We start from the raw sequence: 27,501 nt of genomic DNA, 5'->3' as shown, positions 1-27,501 counted from the left end.
ACCCACTTTCCATTATATGCAGATTAAAAAGCAGTTTAGGGCCGGGCGCAGTGGCTCATGCCTGTAATCCCAGCACTTTGGGAGGCTAAGTTGGGTGAATCACCTGAGATCAGGAGTTTGAGACCAGCCTGGCCAACATGGTGAAACCCCCTCTCTACTAAAAATACAAAAAATTAGCTGGGCATGCTGGCAGGCTTCTGTAATCCCAGCTATTCGGAAGGCTGAGACAGTAGAATCGCTTGAACATGGAAGGTGGAGGTTGCAGTGAGCCGAGATCGCACCATTGCACTCCAGCCTGGGCAACGAGAGCAAATCTCCATCTCAAAAAACAAAACAAAACAAAACAACAGCAACAACAAAACAAGAAGCAGTTTATGCAGAAATTTCTAGGGAAAGGAAAGGAACTTTTGGATCATCAGATCATTGCCATGGAAAGGGGCAGTGACTCCCAGGTGTTTCCGTGGCAATGGTAAACTGACATGGCAGACTGGCCAGCGAATCTTATGGAAAACTGCTTCTGCCACTGGCCCTGTTTTAGCTAGTCCTCAATCTGGTTGGTATCTGAGCCCCACCTCGGGAGTCGAGTCCTACCTATTTCAGTCTTGTTGGCCTTCAGGGCAATGGCCAGTTTTGTAGCTAACTTAGCTGTGTTATTCTAGCACACACACACACACACACACACACACACACACACACACCAGTTTCTCAAATCATTCTTTGAACAAACTTTGTCATCCTGACAGTTATCTTGTGAAGGTTCTCACTATGTATTTGTGTGAGAATGACATTTCTACCATTTTGAGAATTATGTTGTGGCACACCCTTTATGTGGGGCTGTTGATGCTTTGCAAGTAAGAACGGACCACAGGCTGAACTTTGTCCCTTATTTTCTACAAATACAGTAGTCCTCTCTGGAGAAGGGCACAGGTTTGGCAGCCATGAGTGAGGGAGCTGTGGGGGTTCCTGCTCCCACTGTATCCCCAACCTCTTCACCGATTCCCTTTCTCACCAGCCCTGACTCATTCACATGGCCTGTTTCCTGCCCAACTCTCCAGGGACTGGACCTTCCCGGGAACCTCACTAGAGAGTCCTCATGCACAGTACCCTTCCACTAACGACCCTCTTCTCTTCCTCTTCCCTTCAGTCTTTAACTGGTATGAGGAGGTGGATGGGGATCAGAGATGAAGACAGGGATGAGATCCAAATAAGTGTTGAGACACAAAATCCCCAAACCCCAGACTCACACCCTATTTGCAGACCCTGGCAGGCCTAGGAATACAAAGCTTTTTCAAGTAGAATAGAAACATTTGATGAGTCCTCATAGATGTTCTAAATTGGTTCATTCAATCATTTTTCTAAGGATATTTAAAATTATTCTTTACCTGGGTGCAGTGGCTCATGCCTGTAATCCCAGCACTTTGGGAGGCTGAGACAGGGGGATTGTTTGAGCCCAGGAGTTTGAGACCAGCCTGGACAACATGGCAAAACCCCGTTTCCACAAAAAATAAAAAAATTAGCCAGGCTTGGTGGTGTGTGCCTGCAGTCCCAGCTACTCAAGAGGCTGAGGTGGGAGGATTGCTTGAGCCTAGGAGTTCGAGGCTGGAGTGAGCCGTGATCACACCACTGCACTCCAGCCTGGGCGACAGAACAAGACCCTGTCTAAAAAAAAATTAAATAATTCTTTCAAAGCTATCACTGCAATGTCATATACGTGCTTTATAAAACTTTTCTGGCCGGGCGTGGTGGCTTACGCCTGTAATCCCAGCACGTTGGGAGACCCAGGCGGATGGATCATCTGAGGTCAAGAGTTCGAGACTAGCCTGGCCAACATGGTGAAACTCCATCTGTACTAAAAATACAAAAATTAGATGGGCATGGTGGCACATGCCTGTAATCCCAGCTACTTGGGAGGCTGAGGCAAGAGAATCGCTTGAACCCAGGAGGTGGAGGTGGCAGTGAGCCGAGATCATGCCATTGCACTCCAGCCTGGGCAACAAGAGCAAAACTCTGTCTAAAAAAACAAAACAAAACAAAACAAAACTTTTCTAACAATTCAGAAGCTTATAAAATTAAAAGTTACCCCAGACAAAACTGCTGTTAATAATTCTGAGTGTATGCTTTTAGATTTGCCTATTTATAAAATCATATCTACTTCATCTCTCCCCACACACATAATTATTACTCTTCCATAATTTCTTTTCTTTTTTTTTGAGATGGGAGTCTTGCTCTGTCGCCCAGGCTGGAGTGCAGTGGCACTATCTCGGCTCACTGCAAGCTCTGCCTCCAGGGTTCACGTCGTTCTCCTGCCTCAGCCTCCCGAGTAGCTGGAACTACAGGCACCCGCCACCACGCCCGGCTAATTTCTTTTGTGTTTTTAGTAGAGAGGGGGTTTCACCGTGTTAGCCAGGATGGGTCTCGATCTCCTGACCTCGTGATCCGCCCGCCTCGGCCTCCCAAAGTGCTGGGATTACAGGCATGAGCCCCTGTGCCCTGCCTAATTTCTTTTCTTAATAAAGTAGCATGGGCATTGTTCCATGTCATTGCAGGCAGTTCTATCTCGTTCTTTCTTACAGCTGCACGGTATTCCATTGTATGGATGTATTACAAACTATTTCTTTGATCTCACCCTGAGAGAGACATTTGGATTCCCAAACCAATCCTCTTAACTACATGCTGGTTCCAGAAGTTTCCCTCTCACTTAGTATCTTTTCCACTTCTTGCACAGCAGCTTACCTGCTTTCTCTGCTACCTTTCTATTTCTAACCTTTGTTTCCAATTCTCCATTGCCAGCTCTGTAGATGGAAATGCTAGGTTTGGACTATTGACTCAGCTGTGAATTTGGCTCCATTCAGATTGTGGCCCCTTGCTTTGACCTGCTGTTTCTGCTTCCATGCACCTCTCCTGAGGGTAAAAATGCCTGCTCCACTTCCAGAAAAGCCAAAATTCACCCTGCACTCCTCAATGCCTGACGAGGAACAGGGAGCCACCCTCCTTGCTCTGCCCAACTTGAACATGAAGCCCCCATGGTCACTTCTCCAGTTACAGACTTTTCTTTTTCTTTTCTTTTCTTTTTTGAGACAGAGTCTCGTTCTGTTGCCTAGGCTGGAGTGCAGTGGCATGATCTCGGCTCACTGCAAGCTCCGCCTCCCAGGTTCATGCCATTCTCCTGCCTCAGCCTCACGAGTAGCTGGGACTACAGGTGTCTGCCACCACGCCTGGCTAATTTTTTTTTTTTTTGTATTTTTAGTAGAGATGGGGTTTCACGTGTTAGCCAGGACGGTCTCGATCTCCTGACCTCATGATCCGCCCGCCTTGGCCTCCCAAAGTGCTGGGATTACAGGCGTGAGCCACTGCGCCCAGACTCCAGTTACAGACTTTTCTTTGCTTCAACCTGTAAAATGCAATCCCTTGCCCTATAAACCACGTATGTACATTGTCTAAATATTTATGTGCCTCAGATGGTAATGTTTTCAGATAGAAGAGTGGCTATATTCCCCACAACCCATAGCATTATATGTGATGAGATGCAGTGCAAAAAGGGGAAAGGGTGTGTGTCTTTCTATTTTTATTTTTATTTTATTATTTTTTTTTGAGACAGAATCTCACTCTGTCACCCAGGTTGGAGTGCAGTGACACAATTTTGACTCACTGCAACTTCCACCTCCCGGGCTCAAGCAATTCTCCTGCCTCAGCCTCCCAAATAGCTGGGATTACAGGTGCCCCACCAGCAAGTTTGGCTAATTTTTTTTGTATTTTTTAGTAGAGATGGAGTTTCACCATGTTGGCCAGGCTGGTCTCAAAGTCCAGACTTCAAATGATCCGCCCTCCTCGGCCTCCCAAATCCCCAAAGGGATTATAGGCGTGAGCCACCGTGCCCAGCCTGATTTAGGAATTCTTTCCTTCTTCTCTCCTTCCCTCCTTCTTTCCTCTCTACCTCCTGCCTTGTATTAGTTTATTTTCACACTGCTAATACATACCCGAGACTGGGTAAATTTTTTTTTTTTTTTGAGATTGAGTCTCGTTCTGTTGCCCAGGCTGGAGTGCAGTGGCATGATAACAGCTCACTGCCTCACTGCAACCTCCATCTCCTGGGTTGAAGTGATTCTTCTGCCTTAGCCTCCCTAGTAGCTGGGACTACAGGTGTGTGCCACTACTCCCGGCTAATTTTTGTATTTTTGGTAGAGATGGGGTTTCACCATGTTGGCCAGGCTGGTCTCGAACTCCTGACCTCAGGTGATTCACAAGACTGGGTAATTTATAAAGGAAAGAGGTTTAATTGACTCACAGCTCTGCATGGCTGGGGAGGCCTCATAACCATCGGGGGAGGCCTCACAATCATGGCAGAAGGTGAATAAGGAGCAAAGTCATGTCTGACATGGTGGCAGGCAAGAGAGCTTGTGCAGGGGAACTCCCATTTATAAAACCATCAGATCTCATGAGACTTATTCACTATCATGAGAACAGCATGGGGGAAACTGCCCCCATGATTCAATTAACTCCACCTGGCCCCACCCTTGACACATGGGGATTATTACAATTCAGGGTGAGATTTGGGTGGGGATACAGCGAAACTCTATGATCCCTCCTCCTTTTCCTTTCCCCTTCCCTTTCCCCTTCTCTTCCCCCTTCCCCTTTCCCCCTCCCCCCTTCCCCCTTCCCCCTCCCCCCTTCCCCCTCCCCCCTTCCCCCTTCCCCCTTCCCTTCCCTTCCTTTTCCTTTTCTTCAGAGGGTCTCACTCTGTTGCCCAGGCTGGAGTGCAGTGGTGTGATCATAGCTCACTGCAACCTTGAAGTCCTGGGCTCAAGCCACCCTTCTACCTCAGCCACCTAAGTAGCCGAGACTACAGGTGCTCACCATCACACCTGACAATTTTTGAAAAATTTTTTTAGAGAGATGAGATCTCACTATGTTGCCCAAGCTAGTCTCAAACTCTGGAGCACAAACCTTCCCCCTGCCTTGGCCTCCCAAAGCATTGGGATTACAAGCATGAGCTGCCACCCCCAGCCAGGAGTTCTTTCCGATTACAAGCTTTTTGTCAGTTATATATGTTGCAAACATAATCTATCATATGTCAATCTCTTCCATTCTATTAATACCGTATTTTGAAAAACAAAAATTACTCATTGTAATAAGGTCAAATTTATCACTCATCTCCTTTATGGTTAGTATAATTTTGCATTGCATCATAAAACTTTCCCATCTATTCATACACCTACTCAGCCATTTGTGCTGCAACTGAGTCAGGAATCCCTTCCAGGGGAAGGACCACCATGATTCAATTATCTCCACCTGGCCCCACCCTTAACACATGGGGATTATTACAATTCAAGGTGAGATTTGCTATGTTGAAATTGCAACTACTTTGTGTGCACCTAAAGAGTGATGATCTAAGTCAGAACATTTTGTGAACACCACTCTGGAAGCTTTACCTCCAAGGAGCAATGGGGCACCTGCCTCAGCTCAGAGACTTGGCTCTACAGCCACCTCGTCTGGGTCTTGCAGTGTGTATTAACAGGATCACTTACCTGTCAGTGCCACTTGTTGAAATAAAGATGGTTAAAGACTGAAAAAAATACCCCCAAGCCTTTCCCATCTATGATAAAAAATGTGTTCTCTTATCATTTAAACTTTTTTGGCCTTTCACATTCAGATTTACAACCCACCTGACACTGATTTTTTTGGTATGGCATAAAGTAGGAGTATAACTTTGTTTAATATGTGGATATTGGCCAGGTGCCGTGCTTCACTCCTGTAATCCCAGCACTTTGGGAGGCCGAGGCAGGCGGATCACAAGGTCAGGAGATCAAGGCCATCCTGGCTAACCCAGTGAAACCCCCTCTCTACTAAAAATACAAAAGAAATTAGCCAGGCGTGGTGGCAGGCGCCTGTAGTCCCAGCTACTCGGGAGGCTGAGGCAGGAGAATGGTGTGAACCCGGGAGACAGAGCTTGCAGTGAGCCGAGATAGTGCCACTGCACTCCAGCCTGGGCTACAGAGCAAGACTCCGTCTCAAAAAAAAATGTGGATATTAAATTGTGACAGCAGGCCAGGCACGGTGGCTCATGCCTGTAATCCCAGCACTTTGGGAGGCTGAGGTGGGTGGATTACCTGAATTTAGGAGTTCAAGACCAGCCTGACCAACATGGTGAAACCCTGTCTCTACTAAAAATACAAAATTAGCCGGGTGTGGTGGTACATGCCTGTAATCCCAGCTACTTGAGAGGCTGAGGCGGGAGAATTACTTGAACCAGGGAAGTGGAGGTTGAGCCTGGGCAACAAGAGCAAAACTCCATCTCAAAAACAACAACCACAACAAAAAATTGTGACAGCACCATGTTTAAGTTCTGATATTCAGTAGACCAAGTCCTCACATTTTATTCTTCTTCAAGAAGATCTCTGCTATTCTTGACCCCTGAATTTCCATATATACTTAGAATCAGCTTACCAGTTTCCTCAAAATAAAAGGCAAATATGTTGGGATTTTGACTGGTATTACCTTACATCTATAGATCATTTTGGGAGTGAATTGACATCTTTATCATAGTCTTCTAATCCATGAACATGTTATAGCTTTCCAACTATTTGGCTCTTCCTTAATGTTTCTCTGCTGGGATTACAGGCGGGAGCCACCACACCTGGCCTGTTTCTCAATATAGTTGTTGATATGTTTAGGCTTTGTGTCCCCACCCAAATCTCATCTTGAATTGTAATCCTCATAATCCCCACGTGTCAAAGGAGAGACCAGGTGGAAGCAATTGAATCATGGGGGCGGTTTCCCACATGCTGTTGTTCTCTTGATAATGAGTGAGTTCTCACCAGATCTGATGGTTTTATAAGGGGCTCTTTCCTCTTTGCTCAGCACTTCTTCCTGCCACCTTGTGAGGAGGGTTTCTTGCTTCCCCTTCACCTTCTGCCATGATTGTAAGTTTCCTGAGGCCTCCCTAGCCATGCACAACTGTGAGTCAACTAAACCTCTTTCCTTTCGAAATTACCCAGTCTTGAGCAGTTCTTTATAGCAGTGTGAAAACAGACTAATACAGTTACATAGTTTGCTCTGAAGATGTATTCCACCTATGTCTGTTTATTTCCAGGATCTTGATATTTTTTTCTGCTATTGAACACAGTGCTTATTTTAGTTCAATCTATGTCATTAAAAAATCATTTTTGTGGCAGGGCACGGTGGCCCATGCCTGTAATCCCAGCACTTTGGGAGGCCGAGGCAGGCAGATCACAACACAAGGTCAGGAGTTTGAGACTAGCCTGGCCAACATGGTGAAACCCTGTTTCTACTAAAAATACAAAAATTAGCCAGGCATGGTGGTGTGTGCCTGTAATCCCAGCTACTCAGGAGGCTGAGGAAGGAGAATTTCTTGAACCTGGGAGGCAGACGTTGCAGTGAGCTGAGATCACGCCACTGCACTCCAGCGTGGGCAACAGAGCAAAACTCCGTCTCGAAAAACAAAAGTAATAATTTTTGGGCCTCATTTTCTCTCCCCTTTATGTAAAAAGGCCTAGTTTTATCACTGGCCTAAAATTCTCTCAGATTTTGTATTTACTTTTCAGTTCCAGGTTCCTTGAACTTGATTGGGTTTAGGTCTTTAATCTTGGGTCCTAATTTGAGCCCTTTACCTCCACCTCAAGTCACTATAGGAGGTGGTAGAAGTTGAAATAGCCTCTCACCCAGAGGGATTAGAGGAGATTGATCTTTCCCTACATCCAGCCCATCATCAGACCTTTTGGTAGTATCTTCAAAATGTATCCTGAATCCACTCAGTTCTCTCCATCATTGAGGCCACGACCCCAATCTAGCCACAACCATCTCTCACCTGGGCCTGGTTTCCATGCTTCCACTCTGTCCTTTCCAGATATTCTTCAATCCACAGACAGAATTATAATAACTAATATAATACATGATAACCAATATAAATTGGTTTTCCATGGGAGACCTTTTTTTTTTTTTTTTTTTTTTGAGACAGGGTCTCGCTTAATTGCCCAGGCTGGAGTGCGGTGGCACAATCTCAGCTCACTGAAACTTCTGCCTCCTGGGTTCAAGCGATTCTCATGTCTCAACCTCCCAAGTAGCTGGGATTACAGGTGCCCACCACCATGCCAGGCTAATTTTTTATTTTTTATTTTAATTTTTTAGTAGAGACGGGGTTGGCCAGGCTGGTCTCCCACTCCCTACTTCAGGTGATCCACTCACCTCAGCCTCCCAAAGTGCTGGGATTACAGGCGAGCTACCGCACTCAGCCAGGAGACCATTCTTATAAGAAGTCACTTATGAGCCTTTCTCTTCACCCTTGTAATAAAATCTAAACTTTTGACCCTGGCCTACAAGACTAGGTCCAAGCTGACCTCTGCCTCCCTGTCCAACCTCTGCCTGTATTACTCAACTCCTCTTATTACATCTAGTGCCTGGCCTTCTGAAAGTTTCTAGAATATCTGTATTAGTCCATTCTCACATTGCTATAAAGAACTACCTGAGACTGGGTAATTTATAAAGAAAAGAAGTTTAATTGACTCACATTTCCACAGGCTGTACAGGAGGCATTGACTGGGGAGGCCTCAAAAAACTTACAATCATGGCAGAAGGGGAGGCAATCGTGTCTTCACATTGCAGCAGGAGAGAGAGCAAGTGAAGGGGGAAGTACCACACACCTTTAAACCATCAGATCTCATAAGAACTCACTCACTATCATGAGAACAGCGAGGCGGAAATCTGCCTCCATGATCCAATCACCTCTGACCAGGTCCTTCCCCCAACACTGGGGATTATATTCAACAGGAGATTTGGGTGGAGACACAGAGTCAAAGCATATCATTCTGCCCCGACCCCTCCCAAATCTCACGTCCTTCTCATAGTTCAAAACACAATCATGTCTTCCCAGTGGTTCCCCAAAGTCTTAACTCATTCTGGCATTAACTCAAATGTCCAAGTCCTCTGCAGGGGTTGAGAGAATTCAAATAAAAAACAAAACAAAACAAAAAAGTCTAAGTCCAAAGTCTCATCTGAGACAAGGCAAGTCCCTTCCACCTATGAGCCTGTAAAATAAAAAACAAGTTAGTTACTTCCAAGGTACAATGGGGGTACAGGCATTGGATAAATGCTTCCATTCCAAATGAGAGAAATTGGCCAAAACAAAGAGGCTACAGGCCCCATGCACATCCAAAATCCAGCAGGCAGTTATTAAATCTTAAAGCTCCAAAATAATCTCCTTTGACTCCATGTCTCACATCCAGGGCATGCTGATGCAAGGGGTGGGCTCCCAAGGCCTTGGGCAGCTCCACCCCTGTGGCCCTGCAGGGTACAGCCCTCGTGGCTGCCTTCACGGGCTGACATTGAGTGCCTGTGGCTTTTCTAGGTGCACAGTGCAAGCTGTTGGTGGGTCTACCATTCTGGAGTCTGGAGGACAGTGGCCCTCTTCTCACAGCTCCACTAGGCAGTGCCCTACTGGGGACTCTGTGTAAGGGCTCCAATTCCACATTTCCCCTCCACGCTGCCCTAGTAGAGGGTCTCCAGGAGGGCTGTGCCCCTGCAGCAGACTTCTGCCTGGACACCAGGCATTTCCATACATCCTCTGAAATCTAAGTGGAGGTTCCCAAACTGCAACTTTTGCCTTCTGCGCATCCACAGGCCCAGCACGACATGGAAGCTGCCAAGGCTTGGGGCTTGCACCCTCTGAAGCAATGGCCTGAGCTAAAGCCCTTCATGGCAGAAGGGCAAAGGGGACGCAAGCTTGTTTTCACATGGTGGCAGGAGAGAAAGCTAGACAAGGGGGAAGTGCCACACACTTTTAAACTATCAGATCTTGTGAGGACTTACTCACTATCATGAGACCAGCAAAGGGGAAATCCGCCCCCATGATCCAATCACCTCCCACCAGGTGCCTCCCTCAACATAGAGGATTACAATTCAACATGAGATTTGGGTGGGGACACAGAGCCAAACCATATCAATACCTTTACTGTTCTCTGTGCCAGGACTGCTCTTTCAGCAGCTTTCTATATGGTTGCTTCATCCTTCAAGTTGGGATTTTTTGTTTTTTTTGAGACAGGGTCTCCTCTGTCCCCCAGGTTGGAGTGCAGTGGCACCACCTAGGCTCACTGCAACCTTCACTTCCCAGGCTCAAGCAATCCTCCTGCCTCAGCCCCCTGAGTAGCTGGGACTACAGGTGTGTGCCCTCATGCCTGGCTAATTTTTAAAATGTTTTGTAGAGACAAGGTTTTACCATGTTGCCCAGGCTGCTCTCAAACTCCTGGGCTCAAGTGATACACCTGCCTCAGCCTCTCAAAGTGTTGGGATTACAGGCGTGAGCCACTGTGCCAGTGGGGACTCTGTGTGGTGGCTCCAACCCCACATTTCCTGTCCACAGGTTGAGATCTTTAAAAGTTTATCTGCAGAGAAACCTTTCTGACAACTCTCCTTATTCTCTACCATCGTGTCTCTTTGGTTTTCCAAATCACATTTACCACAAGAGGGACAATCATTTCATTGCTCTGTGTTAGCTGGATTATTGTCTTCTTCACCAGACTGTGAACCACAGAAAAGCAGGGACCCTGTCTGTCTTATTCACCATTGTATCTTTGGCACATGGTACTGTGCTTATCATGTAGAAAGTATACACACACACACACACACACACACATATGTATTAGACAGAGTCTCGCTCTGTCACCCAGGCTGGAGTGCAATGGTGCAATCTCAGCTCACTGCAGCCTCAACCTCCCAGGCTCAAATGACCCTCCCACCTCAGCCTTCTGAGTAGCTGGGACTACAGGCACACACCACCACACCTGGCTAATATTTGTATTTTTTCTAGAGAAGAGGTTTCGCCATGTTGCCCAGGCTGGTCTCAAACTCCTGAGCTAAAGTGATCCACTTGCCTTGGCCTCCCAAAGTGCTGGAATTACAGGCATGAGTCACTGTGCCCACCCTATAAAATATTTCGTAAGTATTTGTTAAATGAATGTATACACCTTGCCTAAGCCAGAAGACAGAAGTTAGAGCACAGGGATCCCTGACAAAGGCCACAAAAAATCTTCAGAGAGTCTCTAGTGATTGTGCATAATGATTAGTAATGATGATGTGTATGTCTGGGAGAGGGGATTGGTGAATTAATTGAGAATCAACCCAACACAAAAAAGTTCTTCACCTAGTTAGAAGCCACTTCAGAGGCCCATCTGTTGGCCCCCTAACAATTCCATCTTTCTGATATGTCTCCTTCCTTCATCTGAATAAGTGAAGGAAGAAGAATACCAAAAAGCAGGAAGAGTGGGGTGTTAAAAGAAGCAGACTGTTTGCACACTGGTGCCACCTGCTAACTTCTGCTGTGGCTGGGGGCTACTGTGGGGCACTCATGGGGATGTCCATTGTGGTTCAGGGTCAGAATTCTTGCCTGCCTTGTGGGAGGCTCAGATTCCATTTCTGGTCTGTGCAACTTCCTTTCAGCCCACCACCTGGCACACAGCAGAAACTCAATAGATATTTGTTGAATGATTGAATAAGCAAGGTCCTTTGATATTGGCTATCAAGGACACAGATTAAATGGTCCAACTGTGCCTTCTAGCAGTTATTATCTCCTATACACTACCCATTTCTACAGCCTCTTCTAGCAGCTGCTGCCAGGAGACTGGTGGTGCTTGTTGCCTTCTCTAGGTAACTGATAAAAAAAAGAAAAAGAGAGAAGAGACACAAAGATGTTGCATGGAGATGGGGATGGGGCGGGGAGAGCAGGACGTCCCCCAAATTCCAGAGAAACAGCGGCGCCAGGAGAATATTAACACTTCAGGTTGAAGGCATGTTTTGGACTCCACGGCCCCCTCCCCAGTGTACTTCAGTCATCCGATCATTAGGACTTCTAGTCTTGGGTTATTTTCATTTTCCACACCAGTTTATCGAATGGATACAGAAAATGTAAACACATGAGTTGCCTACATTTACGTGCAACAACAAAATGATCTTTTGGCAAAAATTGCTTTAAAAACCACCATGACACACAGAGCCAGACCGATGCTTTCTCTCCAGCCCCCAGTTGTATTCCATCGTTGCTTAACTTCATCCCAGGTTTACTTGCTCGGTTTAGCGTTCATTTAGGATTCCAGCCTGGCTGGGTCTTTTCATGTAGTCAGAAGCTTCATAGGGCATTTCTGGGTTCTGCTTCAGGCCACAGAACAGCTTAGACTAGTGGTAAAGCTCTTAGCTCACAGGACTCTTTCTATGTCCGCATTTTCACAGGGGACACTTTCATCTGCCACTGCCATTCTAATTTGCCATCCAGATAGCTGACCTGGAAAGCTGACCCGGAAAGCGCACTCATTGGTGGATTCCAGCTCTCCCGCTAGGCCTCTGGACTTTCTCTTCAGCCTCTTCTCTGTTAGGTTAAAATAGAAGAGTAGGCAGAACAAAAAGCCCGGGGGGATGGGGAAGTCAGGGGCCCTGCTTTCTGTCTCAGGGATGTGTCCTCTGATCAGGACGTGGTTACCTGGGTGACAGGAGTCAGTCTTCAGGCCTTTGAAGAAGCCCCCTAGTTTGAATGCTAATTTACGCTTCTTCAAAGCTCCCTCATTTTTTTTCTTTTTCTTTTTTTCTTTTTTTTTGAGATGGAGTCTCGCTCTGTCGCCCAGGCTGGAGTGCAGTGGTGCGATCTCGGCTCACTGCAACCTCCGCCTTCTGGGTTCACGCCATTCTCCTGCCTCAGCCTCCCAAGTAGATGGGACTACAGGCACCCGCCATCACGCCTGGCTAATTTTTTGTATTTTTAGTAGAGACGGGGTTTCACCGTGTTAGTCAGGATGGTCTCGATCTCCTGACCTCGTGATCCACTCACCTCGGCCTCCCAAAGTGCTGGGATTACAGGCGTGAGCCACCGAGCCCAGCCTCTCTTTTTTTTTTTCTAACAAGGTGAGTCAGCCTGGATTTAAAGGGACTTTGTCCTTTGTTGGCCTTTGAATGGCTTCAAAGCATGTTCTGATGGAAGCAAAACCCAGTTCTGAAGTAGTTTTCTCCGAGAGTCTTCTGGGAAGCCAACTGCCTAGGCCTGGGTCTTGGCAAGGGCAGGCTGTGGGGTAACTTGGGAGCTTCCCGCATCACTGTGGAGTTGGTCCCTGGCTGCTAGGGAGGGATCGTCTCATTCCCAGGAATGTGCTGGGGGGAGCTGCAAAGTGTCCTGAAGGGTCTGGACAGCCTGGGAATTTCTTTTTTTTTTTTTTTTTTTTTTTTTTTTTTTTTGAGACGGAGTCTTGCTCTGTCACCCAGGCTGGAGTGCAGTGGCGCAATCTCGGCTCACTGCAAGCTCCGCCTCCCGGGTTCACGCCATTCTCCTGCCTCAGCCTCTCCGAGTAGCTGGGACTACAGGCGCCCGCCACCACGCCCGGCTAATTTTTTGTATTTTTAGTAGAGACAGGGTTTCACCGTGGTCTCGATCTCCTGACCTCGTGATCCGCCCACCTCGGCCTCCCAAAGTGCTGAGATTACAAGCGTGAGCCACCGCGCCCGGCCAGCCTGGGAATTTCTGTCCCGCCTCCACAAGGTGTTATATCCCTAGACCTCAGTCTCTTCTCCTCTGTAAAATGAAGGGCTTTCATTATTGCCATATTATTAGCACCCCATGTACTATTATTTAGTTACATGTTGTTTAATGGACTCATTTTTGTTTAATTGAATAAACATAAAAAGGAAACGACATCTCCTCTATAAATGGAGAACTGGCAGCACTCTCCATAAATAGAATGGATCAGGGCCAACCAGGCACAGGACCTTGAGTCTGTTGGCTTTTCGGGAACCAATGGAAATGTTATAATTGTAATTTCTTTTCAAATTAGGAGGAAAAAATAAATATAATAGCAATGCATAAATAATAAGGTCTGGTGCTGTGGCTCACACCTGTAATCCCAGCACTTTGGGAGGCCAAGGGCATGGATCACTTGAGGTCAGGAGTTTGAGATCAGCCTGGCCAACATGGTGAAACCCTGTCTCTACTAAAAATACAAAAATTAGCCAGACGTTGTGGTGGGCGTCTGTAATCCCAGCTACTCGGAAGGCTGAGGCACGAGAATTGCTTGAACCTGGGAGGTGAAGGTTGCAGTGAGCCGAGATCATGCTGCTGGACTCCAGCCTGGGCAACAGAGTGAGACTTTGTCTCAAAAAAAAACAAAAAACAAACAAACAAAAAAAACTCCGGGAATGGTGGCTCACGCCTGTAATCCCGGCACTTTGGGAGGCTGAAGGGGGTGGATCACTTGAAGTCAGGAGTTCAAAACCAGCCTGACCAACATGGTGAAGCCCCGTCTCTACTAAAAATACAAAAAATTAGCCGGGCATGATGGTGGACGCCTGTAATCTCAGCTACTCGGGACGCTGAGGCAGGAGAATCACTTGAACCTAGGAGGCGGAGGTTGCAGTGAGCTGAGATCGCACCACTGCACTCCAGCCTGGGCGACAGAGCGAGACTCTGTCTAAAATAGTAATAATAATAATAATAATAATAATTAATAATAATAATGAATCTAGCCAGGATTGTGTTCTTATTTATACCAATGCAATCATAAGATATAATTTTTAAAAAGTTTTTTGGCTGGGCACGGTGGTTTATGCCTGTAATCCCAGCACTTTGGGAGGCCGAGGTGGGCAGGTCACCTGAGGTCAGGAGTTTGAAACCAGCCTGGCCAATATGGTGAAACCTCGTCTCTACTAAAAATACAAAAATTAGCTGAGCGTGGTGATGCGCACCTGTAATCTCAGCTACTCAGGATAGGAGGCTGAGGCAGGAGAATCGCTTGAACCCGGGAAGTGGAGGTTGGAGCAAGCTGAGATCACACCACTGCACTCCAGACTGGGCAACAGAGTGAGACTCCATCTCAAAAAAATTTTTTTTTTTTTTAGGCAGCGTCTCACTCTGTTGCTCAGGCTGGAGTGCAGTAGCACAATCACAGCTTACTGCAGCCTCGACCTCCTGGGCTCAAGCAATCCTCTTGCTTCAGCCTCCTGAGTAGCTGGGACTACAGGCACATGCCACCACACACAATTTCTAAATTTTTTTTTTAGAGATAGGGTCTCACTATGGAGAAAGAGATTGACCAAGGCAAAAGTGCTTAGGGCCCATGAAAGCCCAAATGCAGCCCTGGAATGAATGCACCTGTAAAATAAATGCAGCGAAAACAGAATGGTGTTACTAAATTCTAGCTGATTCTGCCTGCTGACATCTCTGTAGTAAAGCTTCCTCCTTCCGTGTTAAAAATGGAGTTAGCATGTGGTAGGTCTTAAAGAATGAAGAGCATTAAACTGACACTTAGTCCTTGAGAAATCAAAGAGGATCCAAAGAAACTGAAAAAGAAAAAACATTCTCAATCTGTGATTTTTTTGTTATTTAATACCACCTAAAATTGCTTGACACCCCTTTGGTGGATCCACCCTCTAACTTGGGAGACACAGGATTTGATGATGTTGACAATGACAATTATGTCTATTATATGATTGTGGTCCAGGTTTGATGTGAGTGTTTACTATATGCCAGGCCCTGGGTTGAAAAATTTAATATGCAAATCTCATTTTATCCTTACAGTGACATTGGAAACAAGGTACCATTATCTCCACTTAACAAATAAACTACAGCTTAAAGAGGTTAAGTAACTGGCCCAAAGTCACTCAGAAATGTCAGACCTTTAGGGCCAGGCACGACGGCTCACACCTGTAATCCCAGCACTTTGGGAGGCCAAGGCAGGTGGATCACTTGAGGTCAGGAGTTCGAGACCAGCCTGGCCAACATGGTGAAATCCCATCTCTACTAGAAATAAAAAAATTAGCCGGGCGTGGTGGTGGGTGCCTGTAATCCCAGTTACCTGGGAGGCTGAGGCAGGAGAACTGCTTGAACCTGGGAGGAGGAGGTTGTGGTGAGTCGAGATTGCCCACTGCACTCCAGCCTGGGCAACAAGAGCGAAACTCTGTCCTCCACCAAAAAAGAAAGAAAATGTCAGAGCCTTAAATCCAACTTTGGTTGACCTTAAATCCCATGTTTTTACTCACTAGGTTATAGTTCCTATTTTTAGTTTCCTCTTTTCAATTAGTTTTCTTTTCAATTACTTCTTTTAAAAAAAGAATACAAAAATTGTACTTGTTTATAGTTTTGAATGGATATTTATTCTATTGAAAATTTCTATTCAAATTTTTGCCCGGCACGGTGGCTTACACCTGTAATCCCAGCGCTTTGGGAGGCCGAGGCAGGCAGATCACTTGAGGTCAGGAGTTTGAGACCAGCCTGGCCAACGTGATGAAACCCTGTCTCTACTAAAAATACAAAAATTAACTGGGCCTAGTGGCATGAGCCTGTAATCCCAGCTACTCAGGAGGCTGAGGTGGGAGAATTGCTTGAATCACTTGAATCTGGGAGGCGGAGGTTGCAGTGAGCTGAGATGGCACCACTGCCTTCCAGTCTGGGCGACAGAGCAAGACTCCTTCTCAAAAAAAAAAAAGAAAAGAAAAGAAAAAGAAAATTTCTATTTAAATTTTGTGGTATGAAAAATTTACAGTAGAAAGTAAGTCTCCTTTCTACTCCATCCCTAGACACCTGGTTTCCCTCTTCAAACTGATAAATCACTCTTATCCATTTCTTAAGCATCCGTCCAAGTTAGACCATAATTGTTCAAAGATAAGTTTCAGAAAAAGGTAAAATAATGACTCTCATATAGATACAATACAGACACGCGTTAAAGATTTCATTCTACTCTTTTATCAATGAGAGAACCAGATAAATGTTAGAATCAAAGAGATGTTAGAATCAAAAGAGATTCTGAAAACAGACACACTTATAGATCAAGAGTATTGAAATGAATACATAAATAAAGGCAAACTGGTTCTTCCGTGGGGTGAGGGGAAGGAAGTCAATGAAGCCTCTGTAATAACTCAAAGACAGTGAAAGGCAGACAAAGTGAAAGGATATGCTGTATGTAGACAAAATTGTTTTCCTCCCAAATCGATAACCACTCTATCAGATGTTTAGGTATCTTTCCTAACATGCAAACATAAATGTATATATGGTAGGGTGTTTGTTGTTGTTGTTGTTTATTTTTTTGAGATGGAGTCTCGCTCTGTCGCCAGGCTGGAGTGCAGTGGGGCAATCTCGGCTCACTGAAACCTCTACCTCCTGGGTCCCGGTTCAAGCAGTTCTCTTGCCTCAGCCTCCTGAGTAGCTGGGATTACAGGCACGTGCCACCACACCCAGCTAATTTTTGTATTTTTAGTAGAGATGGGTTTCACCATGTTGGCCAGGCTGGTCTTGAACTCCTGAACTCATGATCTGCCCGCCTCGGCCTCCCAAAGTGCTGGGATTACAAGCGCGAGCAACTGTGCCCGGGCTTGTTCTGTTTTTTGAAACAAGGGCCTGCTCTGTCACCCCAGCTGGAGTACGGTGACACGATTATGGCGACACGATTACGGCAGACTGCAGCCTCGACCTCCCAGGATCAAGTGATCCTCTCACCTCAGCCTCTCAAATAGCTGGGACTATAGGCACGTGCCACTATACCTGGCTAGATTTTAAATTTTTTTAGAGCCAGGGTCTCACTGTGTTGCCTTGGCTGGTCTGGAACTCTTGGCCTCAAGCAATCCTCCTGCCTTGACCTCTCAAAGTGCTGGGATTATAGGTATGAGCCATTGTGCCCAGCCTATGCTGTTGTCTTTAAACACACAGGTATGGTGCCATGCCATCTACAGCGTCTGAAAAGCCTTTTCCCCCCCATTTATTAATATATTTCTTGACTTTTTAAGAAAGTCTCTAAGATCCTCTCTAACTCTGTAATTCAGCCTCCTCCAACCCAGATAGAGCTGTCAAAAAAGATGTTTATAGCCAGGCACGGTGGTCCACACTTGTAGTCCCAGTTATCCTGGAGGCTAAGGCAGGTGGATTGCTTGAGGCCAAGAGTTCAAGGCTGTAGGGTGCTTTGGTTATGCCTGTGTGCCTGTGAATAGCTGCTGCACTCCAGCCTGGGCAACACAGTGAGACCCCACCTCAAAAAAAAAAGTTTGTCCCATTCAAGGGTGGTAGATGACAATAATTCTCCCCCATGAAGTACCTGAGAGAGACCTGAGCAGCAACCAGGCACTGCCGCACCTTCTAGGACAGGTGCACAACTATGCCTGCAAAGGCCACAGATGTTGTGGAGCATAAGAAACCCTGACCCTAAGGAAAGGAAAGAATCAGAGGTAGGAGGTTAACAAGTGAAAAGAGACTCCAGAACACCTGTTACCTTACAAGGCCAAATGACTAAAAAAAGCAGGTGATGCTGGCCAGGCCAGGAAAAATAGGAGGTGATGAAGACTGTGGCATACAGGGGTATGCATTCCTGGTGTAGAGGGGCAGCCCTGCTGAGCTCCAGCCAAGCTCTGCCCTGAGGGAGTGTTGGCCTTGTATTGCCAAGAGCTTCATGTTTTGTTTGTTTGTTTTTGAGACAGGATTTTGATCTGTTCTCCAGGCTGGTGTGCAGCGGCACAATCATGGCTCACTGCAGCCTGCAACTCCTGGGCTCAAGCAATCCTCCTACCTCAGCCTCCCAAGTAGCTAGAAATATAGGCATGTGCCTCCGTGCCTGGCTAATTTTTTTTATTAATTTTGTAGAGACAGGGTCTCCATATATTACCCAGGCTGGTCTCGAACTCCTGGCCTCAAGCCGTCTTCCCGCCTTGGCCTCCCAAAGCACTGGGAATATAGATTGGCATGAACCACCACACCTGGACTTAATTTTTCGAAAGAAGCCAGAAATAAATATTTTACTTCCTTTTAAAAAATGTTTTTCTTTTTAGGATAGCAAAGAAATAAACATTTTAATGCAAAAATCTTTTAGGTTAAAAAAGAGAGAATCTTTATTATTTAATTGAAATGTTATCTTTTTTTTTTTTTTTTTGAGACAGAGTCTTACTCTCTTGCTCAGCACAGTCTCTGCTCACTGCAACCTCTGCCTCCCAGGCTCAAGCGACTCTCCTGCCTCAGCCTCCCGAGTAGTTTGAATTACAGTCACACGCCACTACCACCCAGCTAATTTTTGTATTTTTAGTAAAGACAGGTTTTCACCATGTTGGTCAGGCTGGTCTTGAATGTCTGACCTTAAATAATCCATCCGCCTTGGCCTCCCAAAGTGCTGGGTTTACAGGCGTGAGCCACCGTGCCTGACCAAAATGTTATCCATTTTTAAAGAGAGAGTTCATTCACATTATTCCAAAAATTAAAGGAAATAGGACATAAAGTAAAAAATCCCCTCTATCTCCTCCAACCTGATCACCGAGTTACCCTCTCCAGAAGTCATCACTGTCACCAGTATCTTGTATTCTTCCAGAAATGTTCTAAGCATATGAGGCAAATGTTATTTTTCCTTTATTCACACAGATTATAACATACTTTTCACAGGGTACTATATTTTGTCTTTTCCCCTTAAAATTTATCTTTTTTTTTTTTTTTTTTTGAGACGGAGTCTTGCTCTGTTGCCCAGGCTGGAGTGCAGTAGCACTATCTCTGCTCACTGCAAGCTCTGCCTCCTGGGTTCTCGCCATTCTCCTGCCTCAGCCTCCCAAGCAGCTGGGATTACAGGTGCCCGCCACCACACCCAGCTAATTTTTTGTATTTTTAGTAGAGACGGGGTTTCACTGTGTTAGCCAAGATGGTCTCGATCTCCTGACCTCGTGATCCGCCCGCCTTGGCCTCCCAAAGTGCTGGGATTACAGGAGTGAGCCACCATGCCTGGCCTAAACTTTATCTTAAGAGCCTTCTCTATCAATACATAAACAGATTCCTCATTCTTGCTTACAGCTGCCTGATATTTATTTATTTTTATTTTATTAAAAAAATAGAAAAAATAAAAATAAAATAAATAGGCGCGGGGTTTCACTATGTTGCTCAAGCTGGCCTTGAACTCCTGGGCTCAAGGGATCCTCCTGCCTCAGACTCCCAAAGTGATAGGATTACAGGCTTGAGCCACCGCTGGCATGCCTGATATTTCTTTGTATGAACGTACCATCATTATTTAGCCAGACCCCTTTTGATAGACGTAGAGATTGCTTCCAAAGTTTTGCTATAATAAACAAACATATTTATAGTATTTCACACATTGATAATATATCTATTGGATAAAATGCCTAGAGGCAAAACTGATAGGTCAAAGGAATGCATAGTTATGATTTTGATAGATACCGACAATTTACTCATCATAGAGATTGTACACACGTACATTTCCTTTTTTTTTTTTTTTTGAGACAGAGTCTAGCTCTGTCACCCAGGCTGGAATGCAATGGTGCAATCTCATTTACATTTCTATCAGTAATATATGAGAGTGACTGTTTTCCCACACTCTCCCAAAGATATGCATTATCAAACTTAAAAAAAACTCTTTTTTTTCTTTCCGTGCCTAATGCAGCCATGGCTCATGGTCGCAAGAAGCATCTGAACAATGACAGCAACTCCAAAACATTGGATGCTGCATAAATTGACCAGTGTGTTTGCTCCTTGTCTATCCACCAGTGTCCGCAAGTTGAGAGAGTGTCTCCCCTTCATCATTTTCCTAAGGAACAGACTTAAGTATGCCCTGACAGGAGATGAAGTAAAGATTTGCATGCAGTGGTTCATTAAGATTGATGGCAAGGTCCGAACTGACATAACCTACCCTGCTGGATTCATGGATGTCATCAGCATTGGCAAGGCAGGAGGCAAGGGTTGCTTTGCTGTACATCATATTACACCTGAGGAGGCCAAGTACAAGTGGTGCAAAGTGAGAAAAATCTTTGTGGACACCAAAGGAACCCCTCATCTGGGGACTCATGATGCTTGCACCATCTGCTACCCTGATCCCCTCATCAAGGTGAATGATAGCATTCAGATTGATTTGGAGACTGGCAAGATTACTGATTTCATCAAGTTCGACACTGGTAACCTGTGTATGGTGACTGGAGGTGCTAACCTGGGAAGAATTGGTGTGATCACCAACAGAGAGAGGCACCCTGGATCTTTTGACGTGGTTCATGTGAAAGATGCCAGTGGCAACAGCTTTGCCACTCGACTTTTCAACATTTTTGTTATTGGCAAGGGCAACAAACCATGGATTTCTCTTCCCTGAGGAAAGGGTATCCGCCTCACCATTGCTGAAGAGAGACAAGAGACTGGTGGCCAAACAGAGCAGTGGGTGAAATGGTCCCTGGGTGACATGTTAGATCTTTGTACGTAATTTAAAATAATGTGGCATGATTAATTAACATTTTTTTGTCAATCTGGTGAAAAATGGTACTTTGGTGTGTTTTTCATGTGTATTTCTCCTATTATGAGCATAGTTGATCTTTTCACACATTTAGGAAAAATTAATATGTTCTTTTCATTGAATTATCTTTTACATGCTTTGTTTTCTATTTTTTTTTTTTTTTTTTTTGAGACAGTCTTGCTCTGTTGTCCAGGCTGCAGTGCAGTGGCATAATCTCAGCTCAGTGCAACCTCTGCCCCCTGGGTTCAAGCAATTCTCCTGCCTCAGCCTCCCAAGTAGCTGGGACTACAGGCATGTGCTACCACACCCAGCTAATTTTTGTATTTTTAGTAGAGATGGGGTTTCACCACGTTGGCCAGGCTGGTCTTGAACTCCTGACCTCAGGTGATCTGCCCACCTCGGCCTCCCAAAGTGCTGGGATTACAGGCGTGAGCCACCACCCATGGCTCTTTTTTTTTTTTTGAGACAGTCTTTCTCTGTCTCCAGGCTGGAGTACAGTGGTGTGATTTTGGCTCACTGCAACTTCTGCCTTCTGGGTTCAAGCAATTCCCCTGCCTCAGCCTCCTGAGTAGGTGGGACTACAGGCATGCGCCACCACACCCAGCTAATTTTTGTATTTTTAGTAGAGACTGGGTTTCTCCATGTTGGCCAGGCTGGTCTGAAACTCCTGACCTCAGATGATCCACCCATGTTGGCCTCCAAGAGCTATTGATATTTTTATTCATTTGTAGGTGCTCTTTATATATTAGGGAGATTAATCCTTTGCTTGGATTAAGTTTCCTAGTTTGGTACTTCAGTTGCTTTTTTTTTTTTTTTTTTTTTTTTAAAGAGATGTGGTTTCACTTTGTCACTGAGGGTAGAGTGAGGTGGCACGATCATGGCTCACTGCAGTCTCAACCTCCCAGGCTCAAGTGATCCTCCCATGTTAGCCTCCAGAATAGCTAGGACTACAGGTATGCACCACTGCTCATGGCTAATTTTTTTTTTTGAGATGGAGTCTCACTCTGTTGCCCAGGCTGGAGTGCAGAGGCATGATCTCGGCTCACTGCAGCCTCCACCTCCTGGGTTCAAGCGAGTTTTGTGCCTCAGCCTCTTGAGTAGTTGGGATTACAGGCGTGTGCCAGCATGCCCAGCTAATTTTTGTATTTTCAGTAGAGACGGGGCTTCACCGTGTTGCCCAGGCTGGTCTCGAACTCCTGACCTTAAGTGATCCACCTACCTCAGCCTCCCAAAGTGCTGGGATTACAGGCGTGAGCCACTGCATCCGGCCAAATTTTTAAAAGAGATTTTTGTAGAGCTAGGATTACAAGCATGAGCCACTATGCCTGACCAGTTCTCTCATTTTTAAAAATGTTGCATTTATGGGGTTCAAGATATGCTACTCTAATATGACCAGAATATGTCATCCCCAAATACGCTTCTATCACTGGAAACTCTCATACAGAGAAAAAGCAGGGACTCAAATCTGCATAACAAATCTTACCCTTGTTTATGGTGTTTTTCCTGGCCACCTCACTTTTCTTCTTTGCTTCAGCGGGCAAAGGTATTTAGGGCACCTCTTGGAGATTTACTCATTTCCCTCAGTATTCCCATGTATTCATAAGGTGTATATGTTAATAAACTTGTTTTTCTCTTAATCTGTCTTTTGTTACAGGGGTCTGCCCCAACAAAGAACGATGAAGGGTAGTGAAAAAGGTACTTTTGTTCCTCTATGACATCATATTTTAAAACATGTATAAGCCACATAGAGCCTGCAGAATCAAACTTGTTTCTGGGCCACCAGTTTGCCACCTGTACTTGCTAATCATAGGAAAATAGATGGGAAAACCAAGGTAGGGAGGCTATAAATTGCATGGGCCAGAGTCATGCAGCTGTGACCATGGAACTCACCATATCCTGGTTCAGGACAAGGGGATGCTTCCTGAATACCAGCTGTTCCTGATGCCAATCCAGCAGTGAGGTGGAACCCCGCTGCTCCCACCAAATGGCCCAATTTGGAAAAATTCATGGACGAGACTGAGGCTGAGCCTGTTGGGAAGAACCTGCAGAGCAGTAAGTAGACCAGGACTAAGTTCCCCTGAGTTCTAATCCATGACCTGGGGCAAGGCATTTCCCCTATCTAGGTACCTGTTTTCTTATCCCACCCAGTGGGATGTGGTGGGGAGTGGTTATATAACACTGCAGTTGACCCTTGAACATGGGCTTGAACTGTGCAGGTTCACTTACAGGTAGATTTCCTGATGCCTCTGCCACTCCTGAGACTGCAAGACCAACCCTTCCTTTTCCCCCTTCTCCTGAGCCTTCTCAGCATGAAGACAACAAACATGGAAAACATGATGATCCACTTCCACTTAATGAACAGTAAATATATTTCATCTTCCCTATAATTTCCTTAATAACATTTTCTTTTCTCCAGCTTACTTTAAGAATACAGTATATAATCTCTATAACATACAAAATATATGTCAATCAACTTTATGTTCTCAGTAAGGTTCTCAGTAAGGTTCAACAGTAGGCTATTAGTAGTTAAGTTCTGGGGGAGTGAAAAGTTATCTGTGGATTTTCAACCGAGCACGGGGGTCAATGCCCCCAACCCCTGCATTGTTCAAGCGTCAACTGTAGATGATCTCAAAGCTCCCTTCCAGTTCTGAGATTAAGGAGGGCTAATCTGAATGTCCTGGGGCAGCCACATTTTAGAACACTTCTGTCATTGGATATTTTCTGCTTAAGGAAAACAACTTACATGTGCACAGCACTTTGCAGGAATCAAAGTCTTCCAGGTAAAACCCCACATGAAGTAGACAGGGCACAGATTCTCACTAATTTTTTTTTTTTTTTTTTTTTTTTTTTTGAGACGGAGTTTCATACTTGTTGTCCAAGCGTGAGTGAAATGGTGCAATCTTGGCTCACTGCAACCTCCACCTCCCAGGTTCAGGCGATTCTCCTGCCTCAGCCTCCCAAGTAGCTAGGACTACAGGTAGGCGCCCCCACGACTGGCTAATGTTTTTGTATTTTTAGTAGAAACAGGGTTTCACCATGTTGGCCAGGCTGGTCTCAAACTCTTGACCTCAGATGATCTGCCCGCCTTGGCCTCCCAAAATGCTGGGATTACAGGTGTGAGCCACTGCGCCCGGCCTTGTCACCCTCATTTTTGACATGAAGAACTTAAGGCCCAGACAGACATGGCAGTTAATAAGCAGGAAGTCAGTAGTTCTGGGTTTAAGTTCCATCTTAGAGAGTGTGTGACCTTGGGTCAGTAGTCACCTAGCCTCAGTTTCATTACCTATAAAATGGAGACAAGGCTGGGTACAGTGGCTCATGCCTGTAATCCCAGCACTTTGGGAGGCCAAGGCAGGAGGATCAATTGAGTCCAGGGGTTTGAGAACAGCCTGAGCAACACGGTGAAACTCTGTGTCTACAAAAATACAAAAATTAGCCAGGCATGGTGGTACATGCCTGTAGTCCCAGCTACTTGGGGGACTGAGCTGAAAGGATCGCTGAAGTCTGCGAGGTTGAGGCTGTGGAGAGTAGCGATCATGTCACTGCACTCCAGCTTGGGTGACAGAGTAAGATTCTGTTTCAAAAAAAAAAAAAAAAATCTGGTAACAATAAAAGAACCTATTTTAGGAAGTTAGAGAGAAAATTAAGCAAGCATTATCGAATGGATCAATTAATGATACTGCATGTCAAGCACTTAGCACAAACCTATGTTATGGAATAAATGTTTGTGTCCCTCAAAATTCACATGTTGAAGCTGTAACCTCCAGTGTGGTTGTATTTGGACATGGGGCCTCTAAAGAGTAATTAGGATTAAATGAAGTCATCAGGGTGGGGCCCCAATCAGACAGAATTCATGTCCATGTGCGAAGAGACACTGGAGAGCTCACTTTCTCTAATACCCACATTGCCTGCACAAGCACCTGAGGAAAGGCCATGTGAGGACATAGCAAGAAGGCAGCCATCCACAAGCTGGGAAGACAGCCCTCATCAGAAATCAAATCAGTTAGTATCTTAATCTTGGACTTCCAGCCTCCAGAACTGTGAGAAAATAAAACCTGTTGTTAAAGCCATTTGGCCTGTGGTATTTTGTGATGGCAACCCAAGCTGCTGATACATCCTTGCACATCCAATATACATTAGTTATTGTTGTTATCTGTTGTTACTGTTACTTCTCATGTCCAAAGTCCCACAACAAGGAAGTCGGTGAGTGGTTGAGCCCGGCTAAGGAAGCAGGTCCATCACTCATTAGGCCACCTTCCTGCTCTTGTGGCAAGAATACCCCCAGCTCCCCTCCTGGGACTCCCTGACTCCATGATTGCCTCTATCCATCCCTCCACCTCAACCACAAGGGCAGGGCTTATGGTACAGGAGGTGTGTGTGTGTGTGTGTGTGAGACTAACCCAGAGGAAGGTGGGGTGTAGGGTAAGCAGGAGGAGGTTCCTTCCCTGATCAAAAGAAGCGGGAAATTCTCTTCTGTCTCTGGTTCCTGGGAACTTCTTCTTTTTCTTTTCTTTTTTTTTTTTTTGAGATGATATTTCCCTCTCGTTGCCCAGGCTGGAGTGCAAATGGCTCGATCTCAGCTCACTGCAACCTCCGCCTCCCAGGTTCAAGTGATTCTCCTGCCTCAGCCTCCCGAGTAGCTGGGATCACAGGCATGCGCCGCCACACCTGGCTAATTTTGTATTTTTAGTAGAGACAGGGGTTTCTCCATATTGGTCAGGCTGGTCTCGAACTCCCCACCTCAGATGATCCGCCTGCCTTGGCCTCCCAAAGTGCTGGGATTATAGGCATGAGCCACTGCACCCGGCCCAGGAAATTCTTTAAGCTCTAGGAAGATGGGGAGAGCTGGGGTAGTTCTGAGATTAACCGTCCCTACTCCAAATAGGAACAAGCCCAAGGAATGGGCATGGAAGGAAATCAACTGATCATTCCTGATCCAAATTCTTCCCTCGAAGATGCACTGAAGGTTCTTGGAGACATTTGAAAAACCTGAACCTCTTGCCCAGAACTCTAGAGGCATTATAAATAGATAACATACTTTCACACCTACAAGGTGTCTCCTCACATACACCATCTCATTTTATCCTCATAAGAGACTGGCAAGCCTTACAGCTGGCAGAGCTCAGTCTTGGAAGAGACATACCTCATATGTGCATGTCACTTAAGAGGCCTTTCTCCTACCACCTTTTGTCATCACGCAGATGTGTGTCTCTTCCTCTCAATGGTGAAGACGAACCAGTCTAACTCGTGCCTGAATCCCACAGAGTACCCCGTACAGGGCCTTGTATAAGTAGGTGCTCAATAAATTTTGTAGACGGATGAATAAATGCCAGTGACCAGATCAGAGAGAAGTAAAACAGGGTCTCCTATTGGAGAAGATAGTGTTGCTATTGTTCTAAGGGAGCAAGCTCAGGCATCTGTTACTACAGCCTGGGACATTCACTCCTAGGCAGGCACCTGACATCATTTTAATATTTATTATGTTATCATTAATATAACTGTCACTTATTGTCCACCATTCAAAGTTAAGTTCTTTGCAAATATCAACTCATTGTTTCTCACATCCACTATTATGAGCTCCATTTAACAGATGAGGAAATGGAGGTGCAGACAGGTTAAGTAATGTGCCCAAGGTTATTTAGCCAAAAATAGTGGAGCTGGGATTCAAACCTGATTGTTTATATCCTGTACTTACAATTTTCTTGTTTTTCTTTTTGAGACGGAGTATTGCTCTTGTTGATCAGGCTGGAGTGCAATGGCGCTGTCTCGGCTCACTGCAACCTCTGCCTCCCCGGTTCAAGTGATTCTCCTGCCTCAGCCTCCCCAGTAGCTGGGATTACAGGCGCATGCCACTACACCCGGTTAATTTTTGTATTTTTAGTAGAGACGAGGTATCGCCATGTTAGCCAGGCTGGTCTCGAACTCCTGACCTCAGGTAATCCTCCTGCCTCGGCCTCCCAAAGTGCTGGGATTATTGGCGCGAGCCACCATGCCCAGCTTTGGACTTAGAATTTTCTTTTCTTTTTTTCTTTAAGACGGAGTCTTGCTCTGTCCCCCAGGCTGGAGTGCAATGGTGTGATCTTGGCTCACTACAACCTCTGCCTCCTGGGTTCAAGCGATTCTCCCGCCTCAGCTTGTATCTTTAGTAGAGATGGGGTTTCACCATATTGGTCAGGCTGGTCTGGAACTCCTGACCTCAAGTGATCTGCCTGCTTCGGCCTCCCAAAGTGCTGGGATTACACGCGTGACCCACTGCGCCCGGCGATTTACA

General features: G+C 45.7%; 1 protein-coding gene across 1 annotated transcript; it reads left to right on the top strand.

The window, feature by feature from the left end:
- The first annotated feature begins 20,429 nt into the window (after positions 1–20,429).
- Positions 20,430–21,107, top strand: LOC129461914 (small ribosomal subunit protein eS4, X isoform-like). Its single transcript, XM_055241776.2, has one exon. The coding sequence runs from the start codon at positions 20,430–20,432 to the stop codon at positions 21,090–21,092; it is 663 nt and encodes a 220-aa protein (XP_055097751.1). The 3' UTR covers positions 21,093–21,107.
- The last annotated feature ends 6,394 nt before the right edge of the window (positions 21,108–27,501 follow it).

Source organism: Symphalangus syndactylus, chromosome 1 (genome assembly GCF_028878055.3).
Source record: "Symphalangus syndactylus isolate Jambi chromosome 1, NHGRI_mSymSyn1-v2.1_pri, whole genome shotgun sequence".
NCBI lineage: Eukaryota > Metazoa > Chordata > Mammalia > Primates > Hylobatidae > Symphalangus > Symphalangus syndactylus.
Note: the sequence above shows the minus strand (reverse complement) of the source record. Positions and strands in the feature narration are given on the sequence as shown.